This window comes from Pinus tabuliformis, chromosome 4_1 (genome assembly GCF_031772625.1).
Source record: "Pinus tabuliformis cultivar Carrire ecotype Pingquan chromosome 4_1, CPIR1, whole genome shotgun sequence".
Classification (NCBI taxonomy): Eukaryota; Viridiplantae; Streptophyta; class Pinopsida; order Pinales; family Pinaceae; genus Pinus; species Pinus tabuliformis.
In genome coordinates, this window is record NC_142303.1 from 893790941 (window position 1) to 893814317 (window position 23377).

The 23377-nt window shown below is 36.5% G+C and overlaps 1 protein-coding gene and 1 pseudogene across 1 annotated transcript; one reads left to right on the forward strand and one right to left on the reverse strand.

Annotated features, from left to right (window-relative positions):
* Positions 1-1212: 1212 nt before the first annotated feature.
* Positions 1213-2109, reverse strand: LOC149179045 (uncharacterized). The gene has a single exon (XM_089422332.1). The coding sequence runs from the start codon at positions 2107-2109 to the stop codon at positions 1213-1215; it is 897 nt and encodes a 298-aa protein (XP_089278458.1).
* Positions 2110-2187: 78 nt separating this feature from the next.
* LOC149179046 (ABC transporter I family member 17 pseudogene) overlaps positions 2188-23377 on the forward strand; it is a 29206-nt pseudogene continuing 8016 nt past the window's right edge.

Here is a 23377-nt window from a genome sequence, read left to right on the forward strand (position 1 = left end):
CTTGATCCATTCTTTCAAAGCTTTTTTGGTTAGCTTCAGTTTTTGCTCCCAAACAAAGCTTGGGGAACCTGAAATGGGGGTGTTCCAGGATGCTTTCACCGTATCCATAAAGCCTGCTCTTTCAATCCATTGAGGAGAGAAACGGAATGGGATGGGACCCACATCCTCTTCGTCTTCTAAACAGAGCTGAATTGGCTTGTGATCCGAGGACAGTTTGGGCAGAATTCTTGTAGTTATGATTTTCTTGTTCATGAGGAGGGATTGCACTAAAAAACGGTCAAGCCGAGCAGAGATATGATCTGTTCCAGTTCTGTTATTTGACCAGGTGAATAGACCATGGATTGGATTGAAGTCTTGAAGGTCCCAGATCTGGGCCAGCTCCTCTACAACACCTACCATGGGGTCTTTGGAGTCAGTGCCTCCTCTTTTTTCTTTGGCTTTCAAAACAATGTTGAGATCTCCTGCGAGAATGATATTGTTGGGCGTTTCCTGTTCAAGGAATTCTGCCAAGGATTTCCAGCAGTCTCTTTTTTCTGAATAATTTACAGGTACATATAGATTAACTAGAGAGATAGATAACTTACTTGGAATGTGGGTAATTTCTGTATATATCCAATGCAAGGTCTGATAAGTGCTGATCAATTGGAACTGTTCTTCATTCCAGAGCGTTGCCAGGCCTCCCGAGGATCCCCGGGCGTTGACAGCTATGCCTGAATTTTTCTTCCATTTAGTTTTACTGGTTTCTAGCAGGGCTTGTCCTGCTATCTTAGTCTCTTGGAGCATGAGGACATCAGTGGATTCCGATTTTAAGAGGTCCTTGACTGCTTCTATTTTTGCGGGGCTCCCCAGTCCTCTGCAATTCCAAGAGACTAACTTCATTATTTACCTATGCTTGGGGTGGAGCCGCCCTTGGAAGACCTGGGCCTATTACCTCTCCCGATTGTCATTTCTATCGTGGATTGGCTCCCTTGAGTTTTGAGCCTTTCTGCTTCTTCTTCTCTTTTTTCCTTGCGGGATCTCCTTCCGGGTCTTTTTGATGGCCTCTCAAAGAGTTCTTCCTCTGAGGACTCAGAGCTGTCAGCTGGTTTTTTCTTCGTGATTTCGGCATACGTGGGGTTTGAGGGGCTGCCTTGGGTGACTTCGATGTGAATGTCTCCTTCTCCCTCTTTGATTTCCGGAGGGATTTCCTCAGGGATCTCTTTTGCCTGGTCTTTAATCGGTGGGTCTGGATGTGTCTTTAATAAGGGTGACGTTGTTCCTGTCTCTAGTTGCTGCGCTTTTTCCTGTGTCTTTCTTTGCATGCGCTGTTCTCTGGACTAGGGTCCATTGCTCTCCATTCTGTTTTTCAGCCTGCTCCTCTGCTTTCTTCTTACAGTTCTTGGCGAAGTGACCGTAGCCATGGCAGTGTCTGCATTTAAAAGGAAGCTGTTCGTAGTCAAGCTCTTGGATGTGCGTCCATCCTGCCACCGTGAGCTTGATCGCTTCAGGCAATCCTTCTTCAAGGTCCACTTCAACGCAGATGCGCGCGCAAGAGTATTGATCCCTTCTTACTGCCTGATCTATATACTTGCCTAATGCATTACCAATGGTCTGGAACGATTTTTGGTTCCAGCAGTGGAGGGGCAGATGCGGAAGCCTAACCCACACCGGCACTGCAGATGGGACGTCTTGGGAGGGATCAAAGTCTGGGTTCCATTGATTTAAATACAGTCCCTGTGGTCCCATGAAGTAGGGGCCGTTTCTGAAGATTAAGCTTCTGTCCTCCGAGCTTTCGAAAACAAAGACGAAATACCCTTTGCCCACGAAGTAACTCTTCACTCCGTTTTTTATCAGAGGTTGCCAATTTCTTTGGGTCCAATCCTCCACGGATTTGGGAGAGGGCCATAGGCCTGTAAACTGGCCTATGAGGCCTTTTTCTGCCAAGTTCAGAGCAGCTTTGCAGGTGTCCTCCTCTGGCAGGGCAACAGATGGAATCGAATCCATTCTTTTGATGAATTTTTGCTGAGTCGCTGAGGGAGTCCGGATTGTTCCATTCGATATCAAATTTTTGAACGCAGTGACTTCGGGGGGCGGATCCCCAGGGGGGGCAGAGCACTCAGGAGCCTCCATCTGGCTGCAGAGGGAGGGGCGAGGCTGTGCGCAGAGGCGCAACAGCCTTGGCGGCGCTGCTGTCACTCAGGATCCTGGATGCAGAGGGGTGGGCCGAACTCAGCAGAAGGCAATCGAAGGAAAGATGCAGGGGGGGCGGCGAGGCTGTGCGCAGAGGCGCAGCAGCCTGGGAGGCGCAGCAGGCACGCAGAACCTTAGTTGCAGAGGGTCGGGCTGCGCGCAGCAAAAAATCTGGTTGTCTCAATTTTATTATCTAGTTGTATATTTAGTCATAAATTTGGTCACTGATTTAATCACTGATTTAGTCATTGATTTAGTCATTAATTGGCAGAATTAATGACCAAATATACAACAAAATATATTACTCTATGATTACCTGAGAAAACCAATTAATGACCAAAGAAATATGACCAAAATGTTGGTCATGTTATAAGATACTGTAAATTAACTACTAATAGTCATATATATGCAAATTTTAGTCATCCTTTGAAACTAATTAATGACTAAAGAAATACGACTAAATTTTATTTCGTGTTATAAGATACTATAAATTAGCTACTAATAGTTGTATATATGCAAAATTTAGTCATTTGCAGTAGCCATTTATATTTTTTTGGTAGTTTTATATTCATTATATGAACATTTGATTTAATAATTTCTATTCATTTCATTTAATTTTATTCATAATCATTATAAACGACTAGTCATATATTCATTTTATTTGTGTTCATCATTAATCAATATAAACTTCTAATTTAGTAGTTTTAGATTGATTTTATGTGTTCATTATTAATCAACATAAATTAATAAATATGATTTTGCGACTAAATTAAAACAAATTTCATACAATGTGCATGTTCATATAATATGATAATGAAAAGTTACATATGTAAATTAGAAGACTAAATAATATTAAGTGCAAATAAAAATAATTTCAACTACATTAATTTTATTATATAAAATGTTAAGTATTACAATATGGGTTTCCAACTTAATATTGGTTGGACTATAACTTACACATGAAATATAGTTTCATCATTTCAAAACATTATCATTATGTTTCTAAGGCATTGCAAGTGAATTCACCAACTTTGAAGACTTGACCACCGGTCTCTATGTGTGTGTCTTATGCAAGATATTGGTTCTAAAGTTATTACTACACCAATTCTTTTCTCTCTCATTTTTCATTTGTCGCTCCAGTTTTATTGTTTTCCTTTTTCTTCAATTCCTTCTTCTTACCATCAATATTGAATTCCTCTCCTAAAAATGAAAGCAGATACAATTAAGAGTATAAGACATGAAAGACGATAAATACTTGAATATAAAATAAAGTAGACTATATAAGATTTATACGACATATACCTTAACATCAGCAATGTCAATGTCATTTTCCCCCATAAAAGTAAGAAACTCGAACTTTTCTTCAATTGGGGATAGTGGTAATTATGTGGCCATATGACCTATATAAACAAAGGAAATAAAACATCACCATAGAAAATAATACCTAATTAGTAACTTAGTTATATTCAACGTTCAAAGAAAGCTTAGGCAAATTCATGCCAACTAAGTTACATGTTAAAAAGCTCAGGTTGTAGATAACTTGTTAAAAAAACTAATCTGAGTTGCCATATTTAACCCTTATTGTTTTATTCACAACAACATTTCATTCTTTAACGCGTGAACTTGGTCAAGTATATAAACAACCTGTGTTCAAATAACAACACGAAAGAACTAGTACAAAATGACTAATTAGTTACCTAAAAAACAACTAAAATTTGCATATAAATGACCATTTTTCAGTTGGTGACCAATAGCAGATAATTTACAGTATCTTATAATGCGACCAACTTTTAGTCATTTTTAGCTTAATCATTAATTAGTTTCCTCAATTTTACCATCTAGTATATTTAGTCATAAATTTAGTCATAGATTTTTCATTGGTTTAGTCATTAATTGTCTTAATTAATGATCAAATCTACAAGAAAATATATTACTATATGAATCCTCGAGAAAACCAATTAATGACCAAAGAAATATGACCAAAATGTTGGTCGTGTTATAAGATACTATAAATTAGCTACTAATAGTCATATATATGCAAATTTTAGTCATCATTTGAAACCAACTAATGACCAAAGAAATATTATTAAATTTTAGTTGTGTTATAAGATACTATAAATTAGCTACTAATAGTCGTATATATGCAAAATTTAATCATTATTTTAATAAAAAAATTATCATTTGCAGTAGTCATTTATCTTTTTTTTGGTATTTTCATATTCATTATATAAATAATTGATTTAGTAGTTTCTATTCATTTCATTTAATTTCATTCATAATCATTATAAATGACTAATTTAGTCATATGTTCATTTTATTCGTGTTCATCATTAATTAATATAAACTACTAATTTATTAGTTTTAGATTGATTTTATATGTTCATTATTAATCAACATAAATTAATTAGTATGATTTTGTGACTAAATTTTATAAAAATTCCATACAATGTGCATGTTTTTATAATATAATAACATAAAGTTACATATGTTAATTACAAGACTAAATAAGATCAAGTGAAAATAAAAATAATTTCAACCATATAAATTTAATTATATAAAATATCAAGTATTACAATATGAGTTTCAAACTTCATATCGGCTGGACTACAATTACATGAAATATTGTTTCATCATTTCAAAACATTATCATTGTGTTAGCAAAGCATTGCAAGTGAATTCACCAACTTTGAAGGCTTGACCATTAGTCTCTATGAGCATGTCTTATGTAAGATATTGGTTCTAAGGGTATCACTAGATAGATTATCTTCTCTCTCTCATTTTGCAATTGTCGCTCTAGCGTTATTGTTATCCCCTTTCTTCAATTGTTGCTTCTTTCCATCAATAATGAGTTCCTCTCCTAAAAATGAAAGAAGATACAATGCAAAGTATAAGACATGAAAGACGATGAATACTTGAATATAAAATAAAGTGGACTATAAAATATTTATACAACATATGCCCCAACATTTGATAGTGGCCACTATATGGCTAGATGACCTGTATAAACGAAAGTAAATAAAACATCACCATAAAAAATAACACCTTAGGAACTTAGTATTCAACCTTCAAAAAAACTTAGGCACAATCATACCAACTAAGTTACATGTAAAAAAATGAGGCAATAGATAACTTGTGAAAACGAATGGAAAAAAAAAATATTAGTGTAAAAAATATCCTTATTACTTGTTGTAAAAGAGTCATGTTCCTTAAATTTGGATATTCTTTTGCCCACAATAAAATTTTCTCACTATTATGACCTATGTTCTTAGGATCATGAGATTAATTCAATATCATATTGGATTGTGAAGACAAAATGAGTCAACTTTCCAAGATTAGTACCTCACTTGGTTCAATGAAGGTGCTAGCTGTGAGTAGTGTCAAAACCTTAGGGAAGCAGAACACTAAGGCCTAAGAAAAGATATCACCACTTGTCAACTAAAAGAAAAAATTTCAATCCCACAATGGCCTTTGGGAGTACATTTCATTGGATGGATATCACACTCTGAGAGATGATTGTCTAATACAATGAGAAGTGCACATATATTATCACAATGCCCCTCACAATCAGACCCTATAGTTGTGTCCTATAATATTAATCATATTATACTATCACTAGTACAAAATGAGAGATTAGTGACTACACGACTAAAAAAGTTAGTCACCAAAATTATTTCAAGTGAATTACTACTAACTTTGAGCAATTTTCAGAGACCAAACTAAAAACGACTAACTTAAATGACTAATTTAGTCTAGGGATAAAATATATGACTAGATAATTAATAACTCAACTAAAAACAACTAACTTAAATGACTAATTTAGTCTAAGACTAAAATATATGACTAGATAATAAGTGAAAAAATTAAAAATGATTAACGTACATTAAAAATTATTAGTGTTTTACTTGTAAGGACAAAATATCATATTTTTACTTGTTCATGTTGGATTTGACTATTTAGGAAACATATCTATGGCATAGTAAACACTCTTAAGCTTCACATGAGTACATGAATGCATGAAATACCTTGATATTTAAGCTCTTTATAAATAATTGTGAAAAGGGTTTACAAATTTGCATCATGGTCAAATTTTGTTCTTGATACATTTATTTCTTACATTTTTTGAACACATTTGACATTTTAACCACACCCTTATGCAAATCAATGCATGGGAACGTGAAATGACTTAGTTCATAAGGCTAACAATTCATTATTTTTAAGATTGTCTTAATGGTTTACTTGCCTGCCTTTTTGTAGATGTATGATCACTTTCTAATTTGAAATGTCACATCCTAACACACATAACGAGATAATGATCGAAGCCCAATAGTGCCACTATTGGTGCACCCTATACACAATTTAGATAATGCACACAATTCTTAAATATTTTATGTTGATGTATGGAATTTCTTATTGTTTAGGGGTGCTTTAAAACTTACATTGATCTCTAGTCTTAATGACGGTTTTTTCTAAAGACATAGTGGTTATTGTTCTCACACGCTAATGATATTGATCATGGTTCATCAGTAGTAATTACACACTTTGGAAAGTTACAAATACATTGTTTGGGTCACAATTCTATGGTTACAAACTACCCAACTATAAATGGTGTTAAATTGATGATAAATGGATGACATTTGAATGTTACAAATGTGTAAGTAGTCCACATTCAACTTTGTTGTCTTCATTGTTCATAGTAACAATGACGAGTTTGAATATTTCCTTTATTTATCATTGCAAACACATAACTCTTTTTCGTCCCAAACATAGTTAATACTATTGGTGTATGCTCTCTTAATTGTGGAATGGTCTGTTGATGATGATAACGAACTCTCAATCTCCAATGAGCGATGAATGAATAATATAATGCCTTACCTGTATGGACAATTTATGATTATTTTCTATTTTTATCGTGCCATTGTATATATGATTCATTAGCATCTCATGTTATATGGTTAATTGAGAAATATTTATCTTTAATTTTTAAAGTATAATTTCATTGCATGAATAAGCATAGTTGTCTAACTAAAATAGTTCAAAATTTATTAATAATTCATGGTTTGTTTGACTATTTGCACACTTATCCCTGACCTTTTAGTTTGAGAGTGAGTAGTGTCAAATCACTAGTCCTCGTTAAGGAAATTCCCTTCATTACTCAATGACCTAGCTTAACTCGATCTTTAAGCATTCCCCCCTGCACAAGGATATCCTTCTTCTAGTCTAAAGAGTGAGAGAAGGCCACCAAGGTGACATTGGGTGGCTTGCTTGAGAGTCTCCTTTTAGGCAATCTCAGTGGGGTTAAGACTTTTTCTTCTATGAGACTGTTTGAGTGGAGATACAATTTAGAAAATTCTTACAAGAAAATTAGTTTCCCTTATTGCTACCACCTAAACGACTTCCAATAAAATCATGTGCTTTTAATAACATATAATTTTGATAAATTATTAATTCAATAAAATTTAAAAAATGAGATTATTATTATTATTGTTATTTTTTTGTATATGGCAAAAGTGACAACTATAGCAAGCTTGTACTTATGTGACAGGGATCGATTCTATCCACTACCACAATCACCTCCAAGTGTACCCACATTGCCTCACACGTGGCACACTGAGCTGATAGAAACTCCGTATTGAATTTTGAACTCAGTAAAATAAAATTTAATGTGAAAATGTTAAGTAAAATAAAGGTTAGTGTGTGAAATGTTATGAAAATCATTTATGATAATCCATGAAGCCTAACAATGGTAAAATATTTATGCTCCAGATGTGCTAAACTCGGCTCAAATAAAGCTCATTTTTGCAAGTGGGAGGAATATAAATAAATATTTCACTAAATTGTCATAATAAATTGGTTGATATGGTTAAACATGGACGTTTTGATTATCCAAAGCAATGAATGAACTATGATAAAAGAAGGTTTTATAAAAAAAACCGCATATAAGAAGCTTTTATGATCAACGGAACGAACCAACTGCAGGTTATGACTGATCATCTTACTTCGTGCTTCATGGATGATGAGGTGTGTTATAGACATTTTTGGGCACTGCAACCCCAAGCATAAAATGTCCATAAACCAAGGGCTCCTAAGTCCCTAAAAGTGTTGTTCTAACCCCTAAAGGAACAAGGTCAACTGATTACAGCTTCTCCCAGAAGTTCTCCATGAAAAACTGCTCAGAACTGGTCAAAACAGGATCATTTCAGCTGCTCCATAGGCAAAGTGTGTTGCATCTCACCTAAATACACTGTGTGGGTGCGTTGCATTTCAAAAAGCCCTTCTATGGGGTGCGATGGGCGAGAAGTGACAAATGGAAGTGTCATTCCACAAGGTGGAGAGGCATGGAATCTTCCATAAACTTCTCCTGTGACACTTGCCTCTCTGAATTCGACCAAGGATCTCCAAGTGGAAGCAAGAACTATCAGAGGGAAGGCACTAATCAAATCACAAGCTGACTCATCTCCCTTACAGATATCTATATATGGATCCCTCATCCCAGAGATCCAGAGGCTGGAATTTTGCATATTGTAAGGAATTGTTGTTGGTTTCTTGAGACAACATCATAGTGTTGGGTGATCTAAGCTTTGTATGAGGTGAAGAAGGGCTTACTTGTTGAGAGGATGATGTTGGGTTAGAACAACTGGTTGTAACTCCCTTGGCTCTTTCTTGTTTATCAATAAAAGCTATTCAAGTTTTCCTCCATACTCTTGTGTCATTTATGTTTTATGCATTTGTATGGTCAATTTACATCTGATCCTAGATTGTTTATGATTATAGATCCATGTCCTTGTATAGTGCTATGCTACTGTGATCTTACATGTACTCTGTGAAGCTAGGCGTACAAAGGAGCAAGTAGTGAAAGACTATCAAGAGAGAGAGGAATCGAACTAGGAGATTAGCACAAGACAGAGGTTAGTCTTCTCTGTTCTTCTCTCATCTATATTTCATAAAGGAAAAACAAAAGTAGCTTTACTTTGTTTGTTTCTAAGGTAGCTACCACACCTTAGTGGGATAAGCAGTTCTGTGTAGACACTTTTCCCTGTAACAAAATGGCGACTCCACTGGGGATTTGTTTCATTTTTTAATGAGGTTGACACAGTAAAAGAACTATTCTCATGACTCCTTCTTTCATTTTTTAACGAGGTCGTCACGAGATAAGAACCATCCTGAAAATCCACCGTATTTATAGTATTTGATAGAAAATCAAAAACTGAAGGATGATTAAGGTTGCTGGAATAATCTTCATGGTAATCCGGAAGATGGGAGTGATGGTGGTAATCTTCCCATGGTGCCTCTCCTATCATCATTGATTGAATGATTCCTTCGTCTGTAGAATGTACATGTGACCAAGGATCTGAAGAGGTGCCATATTCCTTAGACCTATCTATCCAAATACTCGATGAGCGTTGATTTAGGTTTGCCCCCCAGGCCAAGAAAATTGATTGCTACAATATTTCTAAAATGGCGATGATCCATGCTGACAAAATGTTTAGGAATCTTCCGAATCCATTAGATATAGAAGATTTCGTATTGCAGGTTTCCACTGTGGCCACTTCCGCCAAATTACTCAGAGGCGGTAGGCAAAAGTACCCATTAAGGCAGGGTCTTTTAGGAGGCCTACTCCAATATTTTGAAGCGAATGATTGCTTCCATGGATCATTGGAATGCTTCCCGTAACTTGTGAACTGTTGGGGAGAAATGTTTATTGGTCGACGATTGTAATTTCGCCTTGGAAGGGAAATGCAATCTTCTTGAAGTAGGTTGACACAACTGCGGCCATGGGATATATCCAGGGCATTCCCAATAGGATGTTGTAATCGAGGTTTCCGTCGATTACTTCAACATCAATTTCTACTGTTTTTCCTCCCAGTTCAACTTGCAAGTTACTTAAAATCATGTATGGAGTGTATGATCGTCCATCAAATGCTTTTAACGTTATTGACGATCTCGACGAGGGTGGTGAGCCTAAATTTTTCCAGCAACTCATCGACATAATACATGTAGATGCCCCCTCATCAATAATTGTTCGATGAATAGTTTTGTTGAGGGATTTCACTTGAATAAGGAAAGCTAGTTGAGCTGGTAACTGAGGATCATATCCTTTATGATTAAAGGACACAAGATTGGAATCCTTTGAGTCTATCCCACCGATGGCTGATAATAAAGCTTGCTTTTGGGATGGGCAATTTTGTAGTACCTCAAGAGTCGACATAGCGGATGGCGATTGGGCCAAATCTTCCACTATATTATAATGCTCTGTCGCTCTAGCGTGAGGATTAAACGTCGAATTGTGTACTACTCCCTTTGGCGGTTTTATTGTCAACTCGGGAATGATGGGTGGTGCAACTTCTGTCGAAGTTGTTGTCGAACTACTAGGTTGATCTTTATCCTTGTTGTTCGATAGCTGTGGATTCCCATAATCTTTGTTCCTTGTCAAAGAATTATTTTGCTGCTTTGAGATAAACAACATAAGCACTTGGGATCGGGAAGCATTTTGATTAGCAACTAGTTTGGTTCCCGGTTTTGGACACGGATCAGTCAATACTGCTGAGGTTTTAGAACTTTTAAAGAGTTTCTTAACTTCAGCTTTATGTGGACAATCTCTCGTCCGATGATCCTCATCACATATATGACACCCTGCAGCGGGTTTCCTTTGCCCAGAAGGGTTTGCAGAAGGTTTTTCAGGAGATGACTCATCCTGCTTCTTTTTTCTCCCTTTCTTTTTCTTCTTGCCCCCTGGTTGCTTCAGTTGTTTGCCCTTGTCGGTCGACACGACATTTACTTCTGAGGCAAGAAGTTCCTTATGTGCATTTTGACTAGAAATCTTATGGGCCTTTTTAGATGTAGCCTTTGTTGATTTCGTGTTTGTAGTACCAATCATGCCATCGTCGCCATGAGAGTCATTGTTCGATTTAGGAGGAGGTCGAACAGAAAATTCTGGTCTGGGAGCGTCAGGGATTTTATCATAGAGCGTGCCAGACTGGGTATAAATCAAGTCTAGATATTGCGCACAAGCAATAACTTGCTCTTCAGTGACGACTCCTCCCTTTGCCACATCTTCTGTAATGGAAGGTAATAATTGTCTAGTCAATTTAACGTCTTAAATTGCTCTACATAAATTATCAATCCGGGTATCGTAAACGGATGAAGTGTGGTGCACCATATGTGCTTAGTTAACCTTTCTCTTACTTTGTTGTTTTATAGTTTATGTTGTTTTTGGGGTTTTGTTCTTGTTGGTTTTCTAAAGTGTTTAATGCAAATGGAAATCCTATTCTAAGGTCTTAAGAATACTTTTAAAGTACAAGTATGGATAAATATTTCAAGACAAGGCCTATGTCCCTAATGGTAACTTCCAAAACTTAGCACCTCAAAAGAACTTAAAACATGTTATTGATGGAGTTAGTATTTAAACAAAAGTGTGAATATACAACTAGTTTAATCAAAATAAAATGCAATAACCAAACAATGAGCTAATGACTATGAGACCCAGTATCCTTGCTGCTTCAGCAAAAGGACAAGATGATTCTATCATGTCATTAGTTCAATCAAAATAAAATGCAATAACCAAACAATGAGCTAGTGACTATGAGACCCAGTATCCTTGCTGCTTCAGCAAAAGGACAAGATGATTCTATCATGTCATTCATTAGTCATTAAAAGGCTATGTGCATCACTAATCTACAATCAACTTGAAAGCAATTTATGTACAACTAATATACATGAGAAAAATGTAAAACAACAGTAATCAAAACAACTTTGTTATGTACAACTAATATACATGAGAAAAATAAAATGCAAAATTAAATGACAACTATACAAGGCAGGGGCCCTCTACCACCTATGAAATCAAAGCAAAATTAAACACACTTGCATGAATTAAAATTGCATGAATGAAAAATATAATCTACCTTACATTCTACAAAGCAATATTTACAAAATGAAATATACTCTACCTTACATTCTACAAAGCAATATTTACAAAATGAAATCTACTCTACCTTACATCCTAATATGCTCCATGACATCTACTTCACATCTCCTTCCATGTTGAGAACATCAAAGCTTTATTCAATTTCTTCAAAAGTACAAAGTACAACAAAGTTCTCCAAAGCTTTCAAAAGCCATCAAGGAAGAACTACAAACTTAAGAACTAGGAACTAAAAAGACTAACAAATGAAGGAGAGAGATCTCCTATTTATACAAAAAGATGAGAGCCATCTCATTAATGATAGTCCATGAATCTCTCCCTCTACCTCTAGAGTCCTAATCAAAATAGGAACTGATAAGACACATGTCTTTTTAGAGTTACAATACAATTAGGAGATGTGACACATATCCTCATGATCCCATGATTCTTTCCAACCAAATTCGAATTTGGCCTTAGAGTGCCACATAAGGGTCTTCTAGAAGTTTCCTTTCAACCTACACATGTCAACAACCTCAACCCATTTGTTAGGTATAAGCATATGCACATTATTTTCTAATGTTTAACCACAAATTCACTTAAAAGGCTTAGAAATAATAAAGATTGGAAAAACATAAAGGTGGCCCAATGATAATGAAAGTGGGATGAATGTGGTGACATAGTAGTGAAATGGAGGTGAAATGGAGGTGATATAATGGACATAATAGTGAAAGTGTAATGGAAATGAATGACAATTTCAAGACTCAACATACCCCCCAACTGAAGCTATTGCATGTCCTCATGCAATATATATTACATTAACTCTTTTGATCCTTGAGCTTTGGCTTAACTTTGCATGATATCATTTGATAACTTCATATTTCTGCAAAGTGTTTCACTTGAATTGCAACATGGTTGGTTCTTGTGTTACAACCATTTTTTTTTTTTGTTGCCTTCTATTTTGATCTTTGAACTTTGCATAATGATATTTTCATTATTGTTGCAAAGTATATCTTTATTGGATTGCATGATGGTTGGTTCTTGTGTGACAACCATGATTTTGTTTGTATCCAATTTATCCTTTAAGCACTTTTTCAAAATCCATTGTATGCTCATAATAACAATGTAATAATTAATATATGTTGGAAGTATGTGAGCTCATGAATATGATATGGACATGGCAAGATATGAATATGAATGTATTCCCCCCCCAACTGATGGTATTGACAATTTTATGAAATGAGGAAGAGAAATGTTTTTCCAACAATTATCATTCTAGCTTTTTATGGAATTGTATGGTCAAAAGTTAGAAAATGACGTACCTTCACTTACCCTTTGGAATGGATGAGTTGTATGTGTGGTGGCTGAAAAATTGTGATCATATTCTTCTTCAAGTGGCTGAACAAGAGGAGTCATGGATAGAGAGATAAGATGACTTTTTATTGCTTCTACTAAAACTTGCTGAATCTGCTCCAAAATGATGAAAATAATAGTCTTCATGTCTTCAAAATTCATTGGCACAATTCCTACTATGTGAAAAGATGTTCTGATGTCGAACATAGTAGGAAATTGTTGGCTTAGTGGCCATTAATGGATGCCACTAGTCAACACGAGAACTCTCACCATTGATGACAATGAGAGTCAAGATGCCCAAACACATCTTGCTAGGTACGAAGGAATTTGCTGAAGTCGAGTCACCTAGAAGATCTAACGAACAAGGGACATTAATATATTCCCATTATTTGTCAGCATGAGGACTTGCCATTAAGGCATGCAAGCCTCAAGGTGTTTTTACAAAGAACTTAGACTCAAAGGACTATGGACTTAATAATTTGCATTGAAGCAGGGCTTATTTGCGGAATGAAAATGACAAGGAATGGAAGATGAAAATGGAAAATGACAATGGAGAACAGAAATGGCAATGGCAATAAGCATGTGAATGAGCCTCTTGCTTTTATTTGTGGGTTATGAATGGACAAAAAGAGATGGAAAGTGTATGTGAATGTAAATGGAAAATATGGAGTGGAATGAGGTGAATGGTTTATTATGAAGTATGGATGTGATGGATGGATGTGATGGAGACAATAGCATCTGAAAGTTTTTCAAGTGTTTGGATCTGATTTTGCATCAGCATATTTCCTCTTTGTTGTTGATCATCCACTTATGAAACAAATTGGTCTCTTAGAGAGACACCATTATCTTGTATTCATTTGTCCTTCCTCCTGGAACCTGCAAAAAAACTAATACTTTTTCTGCAATGGAATGTAAGATTATCAAAGGAGAGAGGTGCTCAATCTCTCTAGTTATGATATTTACACACAAAACAAAGAATTTGTATTAATGAAACAAGTTCTCAAAGGAAAAATCAAAAGAATTTATACCTGCTTTGGAATTGGTGCCCCAAGTTGAATGTTGCTTCTTTTCAGCAATTTATTTCATTGTTTGCCATTTCAAACTCTAACGATGGATTTCTCATTGTGTAGATCTTATTGAGATCTTTCCAACGATACTTAAATCATCAAAATCTGATTTTGTATGAGAAAGATAAGCTGATTTGAACAATGAGGTTTTTCTGGCTGCGGAATTAGAGAACAGCTGCGGAATTGGACTTTAGCTGCGAAATGTGCATGGTTCTGTAGCTAAAAATCTTGGATACAAAGTTAGCCATTCATTTTTATCATCAGTCCAAAATTAATCAATACCTTCAGAAAAGTGAGCAAAATAGCTTATTCATTTCATTGATTCAAAATTATTATTTTTTCTTGACATGCAGTGACTCAGTGTGGCGACTCAATGTGGCGACTTAGTGATAACACACAATTTGACTTCCCTTTGACCGGGGTCTTTTCCATCAAATTTGATCGAATGAATAGGACACCATCCATGTACCAACATTCCCCCAACTACCCATGTGACTTGTTTTGTTTGATGACACCTGCAACCTAGAGTTTAACAAAACAGCTGCGGAAAGTTGGGCTAGCTGCGGAAAGTTGTGCTAGCTGCGAAAAGTGGCTAAAACAGTCGATCATCAATTTTGAAAAAAAAATTCATTGTCTGTATGAAGGAACACTGCGAATGGAGAAAAACAATTTTATTGATGAATTTATAGTTGATGAACAGCCTATAACCATGATCATAACTATTTGGCCCTTTCATAGACTTAAGCCCTTCCGGTTCTGCCCTTAGTAACCGACCCATCCTTTACTCTGTTTAAAATTCAATCTGGAATTCAACTGCATCTGAAGGTTTAACAGAGGTAAGACGGTTATGTTGTAAGGTTGATGGAAGAACAATGGCTGAAAATGGAAGATGGATACGGGAGTGTTCAAGAACTGTAAACGGAAACAGAGGATGAGCAGCCAAGATGAACTCACAAGAAGATACAAATGCATGCGAATATGGTATGAGTAGAGTAACGACTGAGTCTTGTTGGATCGGATGACTTGTGCACATCTCAGCAGATGGATGGTGAAGGAGAGCCGTATTTGATTGGGTTACAGTTAAATGGGTAGACGGGTGGTGGAAAACGTATGACTTCAAACACCCAAAACGTGCCGTGTTTGAATTGTCCTCTGTTCAATTAATAAAAATCCTTTTTTTTTTTTCCCTCATATTCAGTGACACGGTGGATGATCTAGCCGCCAAGGAGATAGGACCTGAGCGGATTTCTCTTCCTCAGGCACGCGGAATTGAATCACGCATTCAAACTACCAGTTAATTAACTCAATTTCTATTTTTCTTCACGCAGCGGCAAAAAAGAGGCTCCAAAGAACCGAAGATTTCTCCCAGACCGCCACAAATTTCTTCAAACGGTTTCTGGGTTATCTAATTAACCCACCTGGAAAAAAAACCCATGTTTTCAGTTTTTAAAATTCGTCTCCATTTCGGCAAATCGAACGTTTGAAGTTAGACTTTTTTTAGCTGTTTACGCATTTTTCCTGAGTTAATTTTTCTTTCTATACTGTTCTGCGTTCGGCCTGTGAAATTTTGGAATTATCATGGTGGTGCAGGATACTTTGATGTAAGAGATAGTAATGACAGATGGATTCGATTTTGGTTAAAGAAAGGGGACTTGATTGTTTTACCCGCAGGCATCTATCATCGTTTCACCCTGGATACATCCAATTACATCAAGGTCTACTGTGCAGATTCACCCTAGTGTCATATATGTTGCATATTTTTAGGACAGTGGTTTTTAACTGCAGAAAATGAAGTGCTTATATATTCCATTGTTGCAATGGTTATGAGCACATTTTAGTGAAACCTCTTCTCTTATTTGCTGAAGGTGAATTATTTGATTAATCTGACGCTAAATATCATCTTCCTCACTATCGGCTTCCTACAATAGTCTCATGACCAGGACTACAAGGGATGTGTTAAAAACTATATCAATACCATAAGTAAGACAGTACGCCATTGTTTGATGGTGGTAGTTTCACACTGTTGATCCTTATCAGAGATCTAGTGGGAGACAAGAAATTCCAATCCAACCACAGGAAAGACACACCAATAAAGAGCACACTATTTGAAGAGTCACGAAGCCACAACGAAAACTAGGAATGGAGATAGCCATAGATTGTTTTTCTTCTCTTTTTTTTTCTCTGAATTTTTGAATTTTTAGATTGCTTAGTCATACCTGCATTTTCATTTTATTGCACTAACATCTTTGACTGTAAATTTGAAAAACAGAGTGGTGGCTGCGGAAACTGATTACAACTGCGGAAACTTGGCACACCAACCACTTAGCTAAATAGAGATAGTTAGGCAATCCTAATGGAAATGATCATGGGGAAATAGCTTTTATTGATGAAATGAAATGGATGGCATGGTGTGAAAATGGAAATGAAATTTATTTGTCTTTTCTTTTTTTTTTTTCTCTTTTTTTTTTTCTTGAATCAATTGAAGTGATGAAGTTTATTTTGTCTCCTATTTTTTCTTAACAATTCTTTTTCTGATCCTCCAGATCACACAAAGTGCAAGAGGAGAGCATACTCAAGAATTATTAACCTTTTTTTTTCAGATGTAAGAAATAAGGTCTCCTAATTACACTTCCCCGGCAACGGCGCCAAAATGTCTAGTCAATTTAACGTCTTAAATTGCTCTACATAAATTATCAATCCGGGTATCGTAAACTGATGAAGTGTGGTGCACCATATGTGCTTAGTTAACCTTTCTCTTACTCCGTTGTTTTATAGTTTATGTTGTTTTTGGGGTTTTGTTCTTGTTGGTTTTCTAAAGTGTTTAATGCAAATGGAAATCCTATTCTAAGGTCTTAAGAATACTTTTAAAGGACAAGTATGGATAAAGATTTCAAGACAAGGCCTATGTCCCTAATGGTAACTTCCAAAACTTAGCACTTCAAAAGAAATTAAAACATGTTATTGATGGAGTTAGTATTTAAACAAAAGTGTGAATATACAACTAGTTTAATCAAAATAAAATGCAATAACCAAACAATGAGCTAATGACTATGAGACCCAGTATCCTTGCTGCTTCAGCAAAAGGACAAGATGATTCTATCATGTCATTAGTTCAATCAAAATAAAATGCAATAACCAAACAATGAGCTAGTGACTATGAGACCCAGTATCCTTGCTGCTTCAGCAAAAGGACAAGATGATTCTATCATGTCATTCATTAGTCATTAAAAGGCTATGTGCATCACTAATCTACAATCAACTTGAAAGCAATTTATGTACAGCTAATATACATGAGAAAAATGTAAAACAACAGTAATCAAAACAACTTTGTTATGTACAGCTAATATACATGAGAAAAATAAAATGCAAAATTAAATGACAACTATACAAGGCAGGGGCCCTCTACCACCTATGAAATCAAAGCAAAATTAAACACACTTGCATGAATTAAAATTGCATGAATGAAAAATCTAATCTACCTTACATTCTACAAAGAAATATTTACAAAATGAAATCTACTCTACCTTACATTCTACAAAGCAATATTTACAAAATGAAATCTACTCTACCTTACATCCTAATATGCTCCATGACATCTACTTCACATCTCCTTCCATGTTGAGAACATCAAAGCTTTATTCAATTTCTTCAAAAGTACAAAGTACAACAAAGTTCTCCAAAGCTTTCAAAAGCCATCAAGGAAGAACTACAAACTTAAGAACTAGGAACTAAAAAGACTAACAAATGAAGGAGAGAGATCTCTTATTTATACAAAAAGATGAGAGCCATCTCATTAATGATAATCCATGAATCTCTCCCTCTACCTCTAGAGTCCTAATCAAAATAGGAACTGATAAGACACATGTCTTTTTAGAGTTACAATACAATTAGGAGATGTGACACATATCCTCATGATCCCATGATTCTTTCCAACCAAATTCGAATTTGGCCTTAGAGTGCCACATAAGGGTCTTCTAGAAGTTTCCTTTCAACCTACACATGTCAACAACCTCAACCCATTTGTTAGGTATAAGCATATGCACATTATTTTCTAATGTTTAACCACAAATTCACTTAAAAGGCTTAGAAATAATAAAGATTGGAAAAACATAAAGGTGGCCCAATGATAATGAAAGTGGGATGAATGTGGTGACATAGTAGTGAAATGGAGGTGAAATGGAGGTGATATAATGGACATAATAGTGAAAGTGTAATGGAAATGAATGACAATTTCAAGACTCAACAATAATGACTTAATAAACCATTCAGCTAAAAGCTGATCAGGAACGTACGTTTTTACCATCCTACGACGATGTCGCCACTCATGAATATGATCAGATATGTGAGTGGCCGTTGTCTGTTTGAAATCGGTAACAAGTTCTGTTCCCGTTTCATACCTTATTGGTAACTGAAAATGGGTTAAAAAGGTTGTGGCTAGGGTGTTGAAGTTATCGAATGAAGCTCTAGGCAATTCGATATACCATTTTGCTACTAGACCAGTTAACGTTCGCTGAAAAAGGCGAAGCCTAATTGAATCATCGTTTAGAGTGTTAGATGAACACCACAGATGAAAGGTCATCACATGATTCGACGGGTCTTCACCCGGATTTCCATTAAATTTAGGAATATCTGACAGAAGTTTATGCGGAATCGCCGGCCACCAAGGGGCATAAGCAATTGGATCATTCGTCAACCAGTTTAGATTTGGTAATTCTAGAGTTGCTACAAAAGGCAACTATTGATTCAGGTTAGGTGAAGCATACCCAGGATAAGATGGAATCGCCTGAGCAGTGGGTCTTTGCATTCCAGCATAATGTATTTGATGCTAGTAACTTTGACAAGGTTGATGGGTATAACCATTATAATATGGTTGCTGATAACCGCTTTGGAAATGCGGTTGCCCATTACTTACAAAGACTTGTTGCTCAGGTCCTTGATATGATTGCTGGAACAACGGTTGTTGAGATTGAATCAGCCATGGTTGTTGGACCATTTTCTGTTGCCCAATACTGGATGATTGACCAAGATGAGGAGTCATAGTACTTGTTTGAGCCTGAGTTGCTCCAGATAAGGAGGCACTAACCTGAGGTTGTGATTGAGTCGTTGAGACAAGAGGCTGTTGTATTGCAACCTGAGAAACTTGAGGTTGACATACAACAGGTAGCGCTTGTACTTGCGATGCAGTCACCATAGTAGGTATAGTGGGAATATTCGACACAGGGTGGACTGGTTGCATTGAATATACAACCCTTGGTTGCTGAGGCAGTATTGGTACCCAACTGCTGGATGTAATTCCAGTTTGACCTTAACTTTGTTGTAAACTCTCATATGGTTGTTCTCCGGGAGGGAACAATGAAAAGGCATACTACCCTCCATATGGTGGCAATCCAATACTTAAAGGGTAGATTGGCTTTTGAAGACACATTGGATCAATTTGTTGAGTTTCAACATAAGAAATACCAAATGATAATTCGGATGAAGAAATAGGAACTGACCATGTCGTCGAAACAGTCCCTGATTGGACTCTGGCTTGTTGTTGATAACTTGCTAGGACAGATGGTATACCGGCGAACATTGTAGGAGTAGCAGCAGGAGGCTCTGCCGCTATTGCATCAGATGACATAGTCCTGGATGTCGACAGTTGTTCAGACATATCTAGTCTATCCAAAAGATTTCCTAGCGATTCTACAAGAACTTGCGATGAAGGGAGACTAACTTCTAAGACCAACGAGGGAACAGGGATGTTATTCCGATTAAAATAAATTTTAGACGCTTTGACACAATTTTTTTTTCAATTTTTAAGAGTCGAGAAAAAACAAAAGATGACTCTAGTCGCCTTCGATTTTTAATGAGCCTGAAGTGACAAGTGCTCAGATGGACCTTTTCCGTTAAGGAGTCTGAAAGGAACGAAAGAGACTGCTCTGGAAATCTAGACAGAGGATTACCAAACCAATCGCAAAACTGCAGAATAATTTTTACGGTACGGAAGTCAATCTTCCCGAATGCTGTGTTCAGTGCATTGCGATTGATAGGGTGGCAGACACGGCTTCCTATGGATAAAGGATAAAGCCTATTGGGGTCTCCCAAAATATACTTGACGGTACGTGGGAGCACAAGTCCGTACTGGCACTTATCGTCTCAAAGTGGAGAATCACCCAACCATCAGTGAGAACAACAGTTACCAGGTTTTACGACGTCGGAATACGTCTCTAGCCTAGACTTTTAGATGTTGTACGTTAGGTTCCAAAGCGTTGTTAGATTCATTGAATTTATTTTATAGTTGATCTTGTTTAAGAAATTTGCCTTTCAGGTTCACCACGAGATGTAGATGTATAATTCCTAAAATGCAATCTAAGATGATAAATAGTCTTTTATCTTCTTTGTGCAGTGAAAATCCTAGCTACTAAGGAAAGAGAGACAATATTCTTTCACAAAGAGCAAAGAGCACACACTAGATGCATTGTCCTAAATCAAACCAATCAAACAGTCTAAATGCAAATGCACATGCATGTATTTGTTTTTGGCTTTCTTAGTATGTGAATGATAAAAAGAAAGCTAATGCACAAATCTGAATTACTTTTCAAGCGACAACTACTAACAAGTTTCTTTTTCAAAATAAAAAATGAAGACAATCACAACACTTTACGATTTGGAAATGAATACTTGCTTTCGACACTAGAAAAACTATAAATTTAGACCAAATACAATAGTAACAGGGTAATTGACTATCAATAGCAACCAAACTCTTTCCTATGACTGAAAACGACACTTGCGACACTTTCAAATCAAAGGACGACAATACAATTACGTTACATTTTGCAAAGGAGAACTAAAAATGACTCAACAAATACACAAAAACATCTACAGTTCTTTTGTACAATGGAGGCGGAATAACAGCAAGGAAAAGGAGTTTCAAGCACAAATATACTGATTACAGGCAGCAAAATTCATGAATAGAACTGAAATGAATCACAGAACCAAAACTGAACAACGCCTAGTCTGATCAGCGCACCTACTACACTCGGGAAGTGCGCTGAATTTTAGATTCACAGAACAGTACCCGCGCTGGGCCAGAGATGAGACTTTGCTTGGGTTCCGGGTCACAGTTTGCAGTTCAGTTCATGGGTTTTGGCCGAGCAAATGGTAATCAGTAAAGCAACAATTAGGGGTAGATTTAAGGAGGTTCCAAGAGCTACCACAAGGGGCAATCAGAGAGTTTGTAAATCAGCTGTTTAATTTATAAACAAATCTCGGAGATTGAATGAAGTGACATTTATCTACTTTGCATTTGCATAGAAAATGAAGTTCAAAAGCTACCTGGCTCGACTTCAGGCTCCGTCTGTAAGTTTATAAAATAGACAACAAGGAAGATAAACAAACAAACTAATTCGTCCCCAGTGGAGTCGCCATTTTGTTACAGGGAAAAGTGTCTACACAGAACTGCTTATCCCACTAAGGTGTGGTAGCTACCTTAGAAACAAACAAAGTAAAGCTACTTCCGTTTTTCCTTTATGAAATATGAATGAGAGAAGAACAGAGAAGACCAACCTCTGTCTTGCGCTAATCTCCTAGTTCAATTCCTCTCTCTTGATAGTCTTTCGCTACTTGCTCCTTTGTACGCCCAGCTTCACAGAGTACCTGTAAGATCACAGTAGCATAGCACTATACAAGGACATGGATCTATAATCATAAACAATCTAGGAACAGATGTAAATTGACGATACAAATGCATAAAACATAAATGACACAAGAGTATGGAGGAAAACTTGAATAGCTTTTATTGATAAACAAGAAAGAGCCAAGGGAGTTACAACCAGTTGTTCTGACCTAGCATCATCCTCTCAGCAAGTAAGCCCTTCTTCACCTCATACAAAGCTTAGATCACCCAACACTATGATGTTGTCTCAAGAAACCAACAACAATTCCTTACAATATGCAAAATTCCAGCCTCTGGATCTCTGGGATGAGGGATCCATATATAGATATCTGTAAGGGAGATGAGTCGGCTTGTGATTTGATTAGTGTCTTCCCTCTGATAGTTCTCGCTTCCACTTGGATATTAATGATCTCTTACTCATCCTTGGTCGAATTCAGAGAGGCAAGTGTCACAGGAGAAGTTTCTGGAAGATTCCATGCCTCTCCACCTCGCGGAATGACACTGCCATTTGTCACTTCTCGCCCATCACACCCCATAGAAGGGATTTTTGAAATGCAACGCACCCACACAGTGTATTTAGGTGAGATGCAATGCACTTTGCCTATGGAGCAGTTGAAATGATCCTGTTTTCAGCAGTTCTGAGCAATTTTTCATGGAGAACTTCTGGGAGAAGCTGTAATCAGTTGACCTTGTTCCTTTAGGGGTTATAACAACACTTTTAGGGACATAGGAGCCCTTGGTTTATGGACATTTTATGTTTGGGGTTGCAGTGCCCAAAAATGTCTATAACAGTTGCCCCCTAAAGCATGAGGTCATTAATCTTTTGATGTCGGGTGAAATGCTTTATTATGAGGATCCGAAGTTCTTTCAAGCTGAGAGGAGACCTGTAATAAGATACAATACAATACATTATCTTCATGATATTTTCATGATCTAGCTGAGGCTGGCATTCCCATGCTCAGCTTTATAAATTCATTTTCATGTACATAGGACAGACAATCGTCTGAGTGTAGACTGATGATTCTGGTAGAGCCATCATCCCTTTGATTGGATGATTATCTATATAGCAATGATGTACATTTGATGTCTTTATTTCCCTGAATATATATCGCAGCCCGGATGGATGAAACTAGATCTGGGGTCTTCAATCTCGTTTGATCTTCACTCGAAGTACAAGTCGATCCATGTGAGAGATGTTCTAGGGTCGAACATGGAAAGACATCGCCTGATTAC

What these genes read in the sequence shown, in the direction of transcription:
- LOC149179045 (XM_089422332.1), bottom strand. Translation starts at nt 2,109, where the DNA reads ATGGAGGCTCCTGAGTGCTCTGCCCCCCCTGGGGATCCGCCCCCCGAA.